General features: G+C 41.9%; 1 protein-coding gene across 1 annotated transcript; it reads left to right on the forward strand.

The window, feature by feature from the left end:
- The first annotated feature begins 1,706 nt into the window (after window positions 1-1,706).
- Window positions 1,707-12,327, forward strand: c1qtnf1 (C1q and TNF related 1). The gene is made up of 4 exons (XM_084567103.1): window positions 1,707-1,966; window positions 9,398-9,531; window positions 9,998-10,113; window positions 10,213-12,327. The coding sequence occupies exons 2-4, from the start codon at window positions 9,398-9,400 to the stop codon at window positions 10,761-10,763; spliced, it is 801 nt and encodes a 266-aa protein (XP_084423229.1). The 5' UTR covers window positions 1,707-1,966; the 3' UTR covers window positions 10,764-12,327.
- Window positions 12,328-13,332: the final 1,005 nt, after the last annotated feature.

Consider the following 13,332-nt stretch of genomic DNA (forward strand, 5'->3'; position numbering starts at 1 on the left):
CTGTAGCCAGGCTGACAAAGAGCCACAGCTCTGTTGAGCCATCAATTCCTTTAGCCCTCCTCTCCTCATGGCTTCTGACAGTGGACTTGTCTCTATACTTGTTCTGCTAGATCTTAGTGCGGCATTTGACACTATTGATCATAATATTTTACTACAGAGACTTGAAAGTGAGATCAAGATTAAAGGAACTGCATTAGACTGGTTTGAAACCTATCTGTCGGACAGATTCCAGTTTGGTCATGTCAACAATGATTCTTCTGCTTATACAAAAGTAAGTTATGGAGTTCCTCAGGGTTCTGTGCTAGGACCCATACTTTTCACGTTATACATGTTTCCATTAGGCAAGATTATTAGAAAACATGGCATAAACTTCCATTGCTATGCAGATGACACCCAGCTATATTTATCCATGAAACCAGATGAAACGAATCAGCTGCTTAAACTCCAAGCATGCCTTAAAGACATACAGGCTTGGATGACCTGTAATTTCATACTCTTAAACTCAGACAAAACAGAAGTCATTGTATTTGGTCCTGAACATCTCAGAGATTCATTATCTAATCACGTGGTTTCTTTGGATGGCATTACCTTGGCCTCCAGTACTACTGTGAAAAAGCTTGGTGTTATATTTGACGAGGATATGTCCTTTAAATTGCACATAAAGCAAGAAACCAGGACTGCATTCTTTCACCTGCGTAATATCATCAAAATTAGGAACATCCTGTGTCAGAGTGATGCTGAAATACTAGTTCATGGATTTGTGTCATCCAGGCTGGATTACTGTAATTCATTACTGTCTGGCTGTCCAAATAGCTCTTTAAAAAGCCTCCAATTGATTCAAAATGCCGCGGCAAGAGCATTGACAGAAATTAGCAAGAGAGATCATATTACTCCAGTTTTAGCTTCTCTTCATTGGCTCCCTTTAAAATCTAGAATAAAATTTAAAATCCTCCTCCTTACATACAAGGCCCTTAAAGGCCTAGCTCCATCATATCTTAAAGACCTCATTGGGGTCTGAAAGTGCAGGCCTACTTGTGGTTCCTCAAATTTCAAAAAATAGAATGGGAGGTAGAGCTTTCAGCTATCAGGCTCCTCTCCTGTGGAACCAGCTCCCAGTTTGGGTTCGGGAGGCAGACACCCTCTCTACTTTTAAGGTCAGGTTTAAGACCTTCCTTTTTGATAAAGCTTATAGTTAGGGCTGGACTGAACCATCCCTCAGTTATGCTGCTATAGGCCTGGGCTGCTGGGGGACGATGCACCGAACACATGTCCTCTTTCTCTTTTCTCTCCTCTCTCGCATCCTCCACTTTCTTTTCTGTGGCACAGAGCTCTTGTCCTCTAATTTCCTATCTACTACTTGTCATGCAATTCTGTGCTATTACTGTATAGCATGTTAACTGTTGTGTGTCCCTCTCTCCCCTCCCCTCCCAAGTATAGACCCAAGTATTATCCTTGTTGTCTTTTAGGTGCTCCATCCAATACTTTGATATGATGATGATATAATGATAAGAACAGTGGAGAATTTGAAGGAAACTGGGGTCAACATATCTGGCACTGTGTTCAAAACAGCAGTTTCATGTTGACAGAGTATGATAGAGACAAATCTTCTGCAGTCTTAACCCTCCCTCCTTTTGTTGTATTCTGTGTTCCTCCCACACAAGCTTTTCTTCTGTGTTTTTCTTTTTCCCCTTTAGGTTAAAGTTGCTCGTGGAGCTCCTCCTCCTCTTCCTCCTCCTCAGAACATTTAGGATTTCTTCCTCTCTCCCACTTTGCCAGTGTTTCTCCCTTTTTCCCCCTCCTCACTGTGTGTGTGTGTTTGAGGAGAAAAAGAATGACTTGTGGATGGAAAGACGGGACAACGACCTAAGAAAGAAAGCAGGGATTGTAGCAGAGTGGAACAAAAACAAAAAGGAAAGCCAGAAGCTTTTTATTGCCAGAGAAGAAATACTGGATTGTAACAACAAAAGTAAGTATGCTTTTTATTATTTGCAAAGAATATTCTTCAGAGAAACAAATATATCAAAAAAAGCTGTGGCTTGTTGTTACAAATTGTCATCCATGACCAGGTGTGTTGGCATCATGCTGTTCTCACCGTGTTGAGCACACCCAGCTGGCTGGTACACTCATTTAATACTCCATGTGCAAAATATTTCACTTGGTATTTTACATGTCTAAACACATACACCCTGAATCACAGGACAAACCTGCCCCATGCAACAGGTCTAAAACAACCGGCAGACAACTTCTATCATCAGCTTTTCCTGAAGTACCAAGCTGTTTTCACCCAGTACAGTAAAATATAGTGTACTTCTTACATTTTTTTAAAAACAAAAACAAAACAAAAACACATTTATAAGTGAATTCATTCAAGGCTCTGTGACAAGTGTTGCAAAGAAATGCTTTCGCTTGGCGGGATTAGAGCACAGCTTCGACTCACCACCCACCTCACTGAAGCAGCAGCTTCTCACTTATCTTCTTGTCAACAAAGCTCAGACTGGGGATTTTGATGTGGTTAGGCTGACTTCACTTTCAGAATGTAGCACCATGAGACCAGTGTTTATGGACTGGAAGTTATTCTCAGTTTGAGTTACCATTGCTCCTTTTATTTTTAAGCAATATATTATTAATAATGAAGCATATCCAGACCACAGAATTTATCATTTTCACCTTCAGATGACACTTTGTGGGTCCATATTCACACAAACAAAACCGAAATGGAAAAAAAAACATTGGGCCAGTGTCTTCTCTCTTCACTTAAGTAGAGAAGCCGTAAGACATTGTTGGAAATTTCCTTGTCACAGTAGTGTGGAATTTGGCAAAAATATATACAAAATACAATAAAAGAAAAGAAATAACAACACTGAAAAATATATAGAGAAAAACAGAAATATGAAGACATTCTGTATGTACGTTGTGGTGGTGGAAACTTAAAAAATAAATAATTGCTAAAACTGCATTGGACAAGACAGTGAGGTAGTGGTTTGTGCAAAATAAGGCAGTGGAAAAAGATTCATTTGTGCAAAAAAATAAGTGTAAAAAAACAAAACAAAGCCAAGTTCAGGATGTAGGGTATTGTTGACTCAGGCTGGTGTTGTACAGCCTAATGGCAGTTGGGATGAAGGACCTGCGTGGATGCAGCAGTCTGCTGCTGAAGGAGCTGCTTAGGTCTCCTACAGTCTGATGCAGTGGGTGAAAGAGGTTGTCCATGATTGACGTCAGCTTGGCTAACATCCTCCTCTCACCCACCTCCTCGGTGGAGTCCAAAGAGCGGTCCAGGACGGAGCCGGCCTGTCTGACCAGCTTGTTGAGTCTCTTCCCGTCCCTCTCTGAGCTCCTACTGATGTATACATCCTGTATGCAGTGGTCTGGCAGAAGTCACCACTGAGTCATAGAAAGTGACCTACACACCCCAAAGGACCTCAGTAGTCTCAGCAGGTGAAGACGACTTTGGCCCTTCTTCTACAGGGCGTTTGTATTGTGTGCCCAGTCCAGTTCATTGTTGAGGTGAACACCCAGGTATTTGTATTCCTCCATGACCTCAATGTCCAAGCCCTGGATGTTCACTGGTCCAGCGTGAAGTGGTTTCCTGCTGAAGTTGATCACCACCTCCTTCGTCTTGCTGGCATGGATGTGCAGGTGGTTCAGAGCACACCAGTCAAGTTGGTGATGACCTGCCTGTACTCCACATCGTTACCCTGAGATACATGCCAGACTTGCCAGGCTGTATCATCAGAAAACTTCTGGAGGTGGCAGCTGTCAGTGTTGTGTCTGAAGTCTGATGTGTATAGGGTGAAAAGGAAGGGAGAGAGCACAGTACCCTGCGGCGCCCCTGTGCTGCAGACTACCACATCAGACACACAGTCGCGAATCCTCAAGTACTGTGGTCTGTTGGTGAGGTAGTCGGTGGTCCATGCAGCCAGGCTACTGTCAAGTCCAGCTCCTTCCCACTTCCCCTTGAGCAGTGATGGTTGATTGGTGTTGAATGCACTGGAGAAGTCAAAGAACTAGGTGAGAAAGACATCTGTGCAGCAGGTAGATGACAGCGTCTTCCACACCTATGCCTGGTTGATAGGCAAACTGCAGCGGGTCCATGTTGTTGTGTACCAAATGACGGAGGTGGCCCAGCATGATCCTCTCCATGGTCTTCATCAGGTGAGAGGTAAAGACTACTGGCCTGAAGTGATTTGGCTCACTGGGATGTGCAGTCTTGGGAACTGGAACCACACAAGATGTTTTCCACAGGAGTGGAACTCTCGCCAGACTGATGCTCAAGTTGAAGATGTGCAGAAAACCCCCACAGAGTTGATCTGCACAGCCTTTGAGAAGTCTGGTGCGGATGCCATCAGGGCCAGTAGCCTTCCTTGCTTTTATCCTTCTTAGCTCCCTCCTCACCTATGTGTAAAAATATACATATTCCAAACCTCACCTGATGTACATCCATAGGATTAAACTTCCCACTGAGATTGGCGACGAAAAGGACTCAACACAGCACAAAAACACACAAAAACACAGAAAAACTCTCGGACCTACAGTAACTTGCTGTTGGCACGTCCAGCGCCATCTTGAAAAGAACTCATGGATGGATGTTGATTTCATAAAATACTGTAGAGCTCATAGCTGAAGGAGACATTTTTCCGTTATTGGCTACTAGTTGCAGTACTAAACAGCAAATTAACAGCCGAACTTAGCCTTAGCCAATGTTGCATCTCTCATCACCCACTGCATCATCCCAACCATTTTTTTTCATCCACATGAATCATTTAGCCTTTTATTTATGTCATACTGTATATGCCACTACATTATTTCGAAATAATATAGGGTGTGCAGGTTTGAGATTTAAGATATCTGTATAGACACCCATAAGTCCACGACAAGCTGCTCAGCAGTGAGATAGAAAATATGTTGGAAAACCTTTTTAATGGCACTCAAGCAAAACAAGTACCGCCCAACAATGTTTTGCATGGCTGCTCATTGTATAGTCAGGGCTTAGTGCCAATCAAGATGATATGATTAAGCAACACAAGCAAGCCTGAGCAATTTTTCCAGTTGTGTAATATGGACATATTGAAATCAAAAGATAATATATAAAATATAATGAATAGAGGCAAATATCTGCATTGACTTACATTAAGAGCAAGAATGATAACAGAAAATAATTCACCCATTGGAAACCCAACTGGACTCTATTAAGGTGATTGGTGGAAGGTTGAGTCCCATGCGAGTGGTGGTCTGTTTTTTGGAAGACATAGCTCCCCTTAGAACAGACAAGTGCAAGGTGCCGTTGGAGGTAATGACCCCATGGTAAACACAACTGGCCTCTTTGGTTCATCGCAAAGCATTTTACAAAGTTATCATCCATGCCAAAATAAACTGGTCAGGTTATACTATAAAAATACTGTAAAGCCTATATGAGCTGTACTTTATACTGTAACTACAGATGAGCAAACACTTTTCTTTGTAAGAACAATTAAACATTCCAGGGTTTACCATCTAAACTCTCAGAAAATGAGTATCTGCAACATTACTGTGCATGCTAGCAGCTTGTCTATGTTGACCAGGGTGCAGGTCTTGGTGTATATCTGTGTAAATAGACTGAGAGATATTTGGGGGTCAATAGTGGAGTTTTGCCTTGGAGATAGATCTATAAAGGTAGACCTGTGCAGGGCTCACAGCATGTGCACACCAATCTAATCTGATGCATAGGCTGTTACGCTGTTAGAAGCATGTGAAGGCTTGCAGGTACAGATAAGGCGAGACTGCACGCACCCACCCACCTCACATAAGCACCTTTGCTTCTCTCCCTGTCTTTGTCACACACACACACACACACACAAATCTCCATCCTGCCCCTCTGTAGAGTTGGAAAACTTGATGAAGTAATACAAGAATGAAGAATAATCAGTTCAGTGCAGTTGCATTCTGTGACAGTGACAGATTTTAAATTTCGCTATCAAGTTGAACAGTTAATTAATCAGAAGAATATGCTTGCTTGCTTTTTTAATAGGAGAAATGATCTCACATTAGCCTCTCTATGTACACTGCTAAAAAAGACACTTTTTAATTGGAGGATAGCATCAAGTCAATTTAACATCTGGGATACTGATCTGGTCAGTTAAGTAGCAGAGGGGGTAGTTAATCAGCTGCTTTGGTGTTAATGAAATTAACAACAACTGCACTAGAAGGACAACAATGAGAACAAACCCCAAAACATGAATGGTTTTATAGTTTTGCTTTGGTGGAGGCCAGTGACATTTTTCCCTCCTCATCTTTACTGACTGTTTTTCAATAGTTTTGCATTTGGCTAGGGTCAGTGTCACTACTGGTAGCATGAAGCGATACCTGGACCCTACAGAGGTTGCACAGACTGTCCAATTCCTCCAGGATGGAACATCAGTACGTGCCATTGCCAGAAGGTTTACTGTGTCTCCCAGCATAGTCTCAAGAGCATGGAGGAGATTCCAGGAGACAGGAGAGAGCTGGACTGGGTCGCAGAAGGTCCTCAACCCATCAGCAGGACCTTTATCTGTTCCTTTGTGCAAGTAGGAACGGGATGAGTACTGCCAAAGTGCTACAAAATGATCTCCAGCAGGACACTGGTGTGAATGTCTCTGGCCAAATAACCAGGAACAGACTTTATGAGGGTGGCCTTAGAGCCTGATGTCCTCCAGTGGGCCTTGTGCTCACTGACCTGCACGTGGAGCTTGATTGGTATTTTCCATAGAACACCAAAATTGGCAGGTCCTCTGTCGTCCTGTGCTTTTCACAGATGAGAGCAGGTTCACCCTGCGCACATGTGACAGACATGAAAGGGTCTGGAGAAGCTGTGGAGAATGTTATGCTGCCTTCAGAATGATCAGTTTGGTGGTGGGTCAGTGATGATTTGGGGAGGCATATCTTTACAAGCTAGACAACAGCACCCTGACTGCCAGTAGGTATCGGGATGAAATCCTTGGGTTAGGGTTAGGACCCATTGTCAGACCCTGTGCTGGTGCAGTGAGGCAGTTGCTGGAGGTAGAACACCTCTGGGACATTATGTTGTGGTCCATCCAATGTCACCAGGTTGCACATCAGACTGTCCAGGAGCTCAGTGATGCCTTTGTCCAGATACAGGAGGAGATACCCCAGAACACCATCCATCGTCTCATTAGGAGCATTTTCAGGCATGCATATAAGCAAATGGGGGCCTTACAAATTAGTGAGTACCATTTTGAGTTGCTGCAATGAAATTTCAGGTAAATGGACTAGCCTGTCGCATAGTTTTTTCACCTTTGAATTCAATTAAATTTTTCAATTCAATTTTATTTATATAGCGTCAATAACCATACAAATCGTCTCAAGACGCTTTACAAAAACCCGGCCTGAAACCCCCAGAGCAAGCCTGAAGGCAACGGTGGCAAGGAAAAACTCCCTTTTTTCTTGAGGCTCTCTGGAGGTTGAGCCCTTTTATATCCATCAAACGATGTGGCATCCTTTCATTCCTAACACATTACCCAGTCCGAATCAGATTGATTTGGTTCACTCTTGGGATTTGATGTGTTTTCATAGTGTTTCTATAAGAATTTTTGAGCAGTGTATTTAAAGGTCATGGCATATGCAAGTATTTAAAACAAAGCAACTGGACTTGGTTGAGATCCTTGAATATGTTCCTCTCATCCATAAGTCTTGTTCTGTTCTAAAGGGACTGGTGGGAATCTCAGCCCCAACCTCTTGTGGGGTTGCTGAGTCTTCTTTAGTTGTCGTTGGCAACAGCTTTAGTGTTGCAAACCTTCCAGCCATCGTGTGAGTTGTTTGTTTCACGAGGGCCGAGCACTCAATGAGTGTGAAGTAAAAAACAAAACGTTATTCGCATAATATAGGTCAGGGAAATCTAATATTTTTTTCATGGGAGCAGAGAGCATCTGTGGATGCACTCTTGAAACTGCATGATTTCCTATAGAGACAAACTAGAAATTAAAAGCAGTACAAAGATGAGATAAATACATGCTGCAACAATGACAATCACGTGATTGTGTTTGCCATCTGTTTGTATGGATTCAAGATAGTCATAGACTATCTTAAGATGGCATAGTGGCTGAAGGATCAAATTTAAAGAGATCCATGGAGTGGAATGAAAGCAGACTGCTTTGGCCTATGGTTGGCGGAACATTGGGCAGGTATGCTGTCTTCAAAGTCAGTGTTTAACTTCACGGATTATTCCGTAATCTTCTTCCATGCTTGAAATGTATGTGTGTGTGTGTGTGTCAAGAATGCCCATTTGGATGTGATGCTTCTCTTTGTGTCTTTAAAGATGTAGTTCAAAGACTTTTGCATTCACAGTGGAAACCTTAATCCTCACTTAATCTCATGTGTTCAGTCCACCGACCTGGGATTCTAAGCTCTGCTTCATACATTGATCTACAGACTGCCTGTATTTATAATGTGTGGACCACAGTTCTTTGAAGTTTCAAGTCATTAAAGCAGATTTGTAAGCATATAGAAAGAGGCACCTCATCATCTGATCTGTAATTTTAATCAATGATATATATCACCAAATTATACCATAGGTCATTTCAGGGCACTTTACATAGTAAGTTCAAAATTACATTATACATTTAGAAGCATAATGATTTTGCTATGAATCTCTCTTGCGGAAATACTTGGTGAGGGTGGATGGTCTGCCTAAACTAGTTGGAGTGAGAGAGAGATAGAGATAATGGCAGAGAAAGAGATAAGAGGAGAGAACAGGACCTGAGGGAGGTCCATGAGCAACCTATGTCTATAAATGGATGTTTCAGGTTCACCTGTGCCAGCCCTTAGTATCCAAAAGCAAAATCTTAGCCAAACTATAAAAGTAGAGAGAGTGTATGCACACCCAAACCCAGAATTGGAGCTTTGGAAACCATTAAGATGGAGCTTGGTTATTGCTTTGTATGAAAGAAAAAAAGGATTTTAAATTCTATTTTGGATTTCTATTTTGGTTTTGGATCATTCTTTGTAGTTCCTACCAGTACTCATTGCATCATTTTTGATTTACTGGGACCTGATGAGGCTCAGGTGAAAGAAGGCAACCAAACAAGAGAATATTTGCCTAGTGAAGACAGCTGGATCTACCTATGGCTTAGTCTAAATAGATACAGTGTTGACAGGTTAAGCTGCTGAGTAACTGTTCCTAAATTGGTTGAATGCAACTTGTAAAAAGATAGATCGTCAGAGCTAGAGAATTGTGTCACCTGACAAATGACCCTGGTAGATTTATGATGGTACAGCTCAAAGGGCCCAAGGATGAATCAAGCCTACTTTAATGTGATCACCGGGCTAGAGGAACTCCGGATCCAAGAATGGTTATATCAAAGTTCACTATACCTCAGTTATCTGTCTATGTTGTGTTTGGGCAATGATGTTTTTGTGTGTAATGTAGATGTCCACAGCTTGTGTGTGTGCCATGCTGCTCCTCTGGGCCTGTTCAGTGGACCCGTATCGGACACCCTACAATGACAGAGAAGACTCCAGTCGGGAAGAAATGGACTCAAAGGGCTACTATCGAGATGACAGGTATCCTTTTAGGCAGTCTACATGTGTTTGCAGTTCAATATTCAATACGAAATAGAGAGGGACACTGACTTATTTTTGAAAATTGCTTGGTAGATCCACTTTAATACGACTAGCCCAATTTGCCCATTTATTTATTTACCTCTATTTCACAGTGAATAAGTGACTGCGTCTCACTGGCTTTGTCATTTATATTTTATTATCCTTTATTAACCACACAACAGCCTCAGATGTTTTAGGTGGTTGCTCAAGGCAACTCAGTTGTGGGCAAAACCTTGATTTGAATCAGTGACCTTACAGTCCCAAATCAAGCCCAAACTGATTTGAGTAGACATTTTAGTAGTGGGAGAAAGTAAAAGACTAAAAATGTGTAGGGAAGCATTTTACAGTAGTCTTAGCTTACACTAACCCCAAAAACTTACATTGGACTTGAGTTTAATCTCTTGGTATGGTTGTACTCTATATAAAGACACAAGGAGCCAAGGGAGTGTCGACGATGTTGCGACCCAGGTGAAGAGATCCCCCATCAACGGCATTACCCGCAGTACCAGATAGTACCACAGATCAATATCACTCTGCTCAAAGGTAAATAATCCACTTGAATATGCCCTATTAAATCTTTTAAGACAGTCTTCCCAGTAATCCATGCAGTGTTTCTTATCTTTATCTTTCTGGTGCTCCTAGGTGAGAAAGGCGATAGTGGTGAACGAGGACCTTATGGAAAAGCAGGCAGAACTGGTCAGATGGGTCTTCCCGGTCCCGGTGGCATAAAGGGCAGCAAAGGGAGCATGGGCCTCCCAGGTGAGCCCTGCAAGTCCTACTTCGCAGCCTTCTCTGTTGCCCGCAAAAAGGGTCTTCAATCGAATGACTACTACCAGACGCTGGTATTCGACACAGAGCTGGTCAACCTCTATGGCCACTTCAACATGTTTACTGGGAAGTTCTACTGCTATGTGCCTGGTATCTACTACTTCAGCCTGAATGTGCACACATGGAACCAGAAGGAGACATATCTACATGTGATGCACAATGACCGGGAGGTGGTGATTCTCTACGCCCAGCCCAGTGACCGGTCCATCATGCAGAGCCAAAGTCTGATGTTGGAACTTGAGAGGGATGACCAAGTGTGGGTCAGACTATTTAAAGGTGAAAGGGAGAATGCGATCTTCAGTGATGACTTTGACGCTTACATCACCTTTAATGGACACTTGATTAAGCCAAAAAATGAAGTCTAAGTCTAGACAGGAAGTGTCAGCTGTTATGTAAAAAGGTTCTGTATGTAAACAAAACTGACAGCACACTCAATGTACTATCCACGTTGCTAAGGTCATATATAGACAGTGTCACTATTATAGTTAACTGGACGGACACACATTGGGCCTAATGCAAGAACCTGTTCCACAAACGAATGTGTTCTACAACTCAGGGTCTTTATGCAAGTCTGTGTCCAATGTGATCCTCTTGTGCACTGTACAAAGCAACATCACCTGTCTAATGTTTATGTGACTGTCAAATACTACTGCCTCTTTTATTAGTTGTAGGTTGCTTTGCTTTAAACTGATTTTTTAAAAAAGATTAATATTAGATTATTCCATGCTCTCCTTTAATACCTCAACTGACACTGCTAAATTTGTTTTCAGATTGTCAAGAGCAGTTCAAAACGCTGCATGTTGTGCATGATTTAATGAATCAGTTTAGTTTAGTTTAGTGAATCCCTTTTGGAAAACTTGGAAAACATGAAGATTCTTCCTTTTCAAAATCTGGGACCTAGTCTACCCACAAATCGTCTTGACTGTTACCTCTGAGATTGCGGTGTGTGGCAGCAGCAGCTGATATAGCCTGGAGCTTAGGCGTTCAGCAGTGATGAGGAAACAACAAAATAATAATAATAATTAAAAATATTACACTCTGTCACAAATAATTCTACAGTTTAGCCCTCAGTAACTGTTTCCTAGCTAATATAACCGTTCTGCTCTCTCTCTTCGGCAATTTTTTGGTTGTTCCACATATCTGGAAATTAAATAAACTAATGACAACAATACTGTAAGTAAGTATTAGAATGTAATCATTTAATATGAACTGGCAGATCATTTAAAGAGGTGTGTACCGGTTTTCCTCGTGATGATCTTAATACATGCTGTAGGGATGCATCATTATTAAGTTTTCTGTAATGATGTCGTGAATACTGTAAATTCACAGTGTATCGACATACTGATATATGTATGTGTGCGTAAGTGTGGATATTTCATCAACTTTATTGTTATGTTCTGATCCGTCTCTGACCTGCACCTGTATTTTAGATACGGAGGAGAATTTAAAGAATAAACCAATGCTATGTCTCAACATTGGAGAAGAGTTTATTTCTAGTCTCCCAGATGTGTTCAGTTGTTCTGAAGCAGATCATTTCATAATTTCCAAAAAGGTGTAGAAAGCAGATCAAGAAACGTAGGCCTACAGGCTTTTGGCCTACAATGTGTCACAACTTCTTTCATTCCTTACCTGAAGCCACTTGTCCTCTAGCCAGTCGCAGGGGGGCTGAAGCCTATCACATACGTCAGGTCCTGGATAGGTTGCAGGGCAAACATAGAAAGTCAAACAAGCATTCAGAGTGACATCCACACCTACAGCCAACTCACCAGTTAATCAAATAAGCATGTGTTAGTAGTGTGGGAGGAAGCCGGAGAACTAGGCACAGGGACAACTATGCAAACTTCACACAGAAAGGCCGGTGGGTATGAACCCAGAACCTTCTTGCTGTTGAGGCATCAGCACGAACCACTACACCGCTGTGCTGCCCACAACAACTGAATTAATAAATAAATAAAAATAACCTGACTGTAAGCAAGTATACAGTACATATTATGAGAGAACTGAATCTGGGTTTTCGTCAAATATTTTACTGGTGATTGCCTAAATCATCAGTAAGGATAAATGTTTTCTCAAATTTTGACTGAAATGAACAAATGACTCAGCAAAGGAATGTCACTTTTGCAACTTAATTGACCTCATGAACCAAGGTGAAACAATCATACACAGTTATTAAATGAGAAATATGTAAAATTAACTTATCCAAACTTCACCAGTGCTGGTTCTAAGCCTAGGGTGAGGCATTATAGTGAGTTGGATCCAGCGGACCATCAGACTGTGACTAAGACCACTATTGCAACATCTAGAACTTGTACTTGACTGGCAAGACTGCACCAGTGGCTGCAGAGATGAGGACGTGGTGGATAAATTTATTTTATACAGAATCATAAATAAATATAACAAGGTGTCCTGTTGGATATTAAAGAGTTATGTGAGGGCAAAAACTGAAAGAAGTGCTCTTCTTCTATCATACCAGATACGGGGTTGTTTACCGCTTTGCTGCAGCCTTGCTCACGAGATAGGATGCATCACACTCTAATATTTCACCTTGTAGAAACCAGTTAGAGCCAGCCTCGGCTACACATTGAAAACTACTGATACACGAAAAGGCCGCGCTCCTCCTATTGTCCTTGGGTGGAGCCCAGATAGAAAAAAAACTCCTGTGCACAAATAGTTGGGGGCTTCTCCTTTTCTACCCATGAGGTGGTTAGGCTGAAGTTTCAGCGCTGACTCTGTACCTATTCTCTGCGTGCTAAATAAACTGTCAATTGGAGAGAAGTTGTCGGGTGGTATATTCATAGTCGAACTAACCTTTCCAATAGGTATAAAGAACCTGGGCTGAAGGAGAGGGAAAAATTCCTCCTTCGACAGTCACCTGCATTACAATAGAACTGGCTTTTGTGTGTGTAGAAGAACCATCACTGACATGAACAAACT

The sequence above is a fragment of the Chelon labrosus genome (assembly GCF_963514085.1).
Source record: "Chelon labrosus genome assembly, chromosome: 19".
Taxonomy (NCBI): Eukaryota; Metazoa; Chordata; class Actinopteri; order Mugiliformes; family Mugilidae; genus Chelon; species Chelon labrosus.

Excerpts from the sequence above, each read along its gene's own strand:
- c1qtnf1 (XM_084567103.1), top strand. The coding sequence starts at position 9,398 with ATGTCCACAGCTTGTGTGTGTGCCATGCTGCTCCTCTGGGCCTGTTCA. Across the intron at positions 9,532-9,997 it reads GGCTACTATCGAGATGACAG|ACACAAGGAGCCAAGGGAGT; the intron begins GTATCCTTTTAG and ends CTCTATATAAAG. Across the intron at positions 10,114-10,212 it reads CAATATCACTCTGCTCAAAG|GTGAGAAAGGCGATAGTGGT; the intron begins GTAAATAATCCA and ends TGGTGCTCCTAG.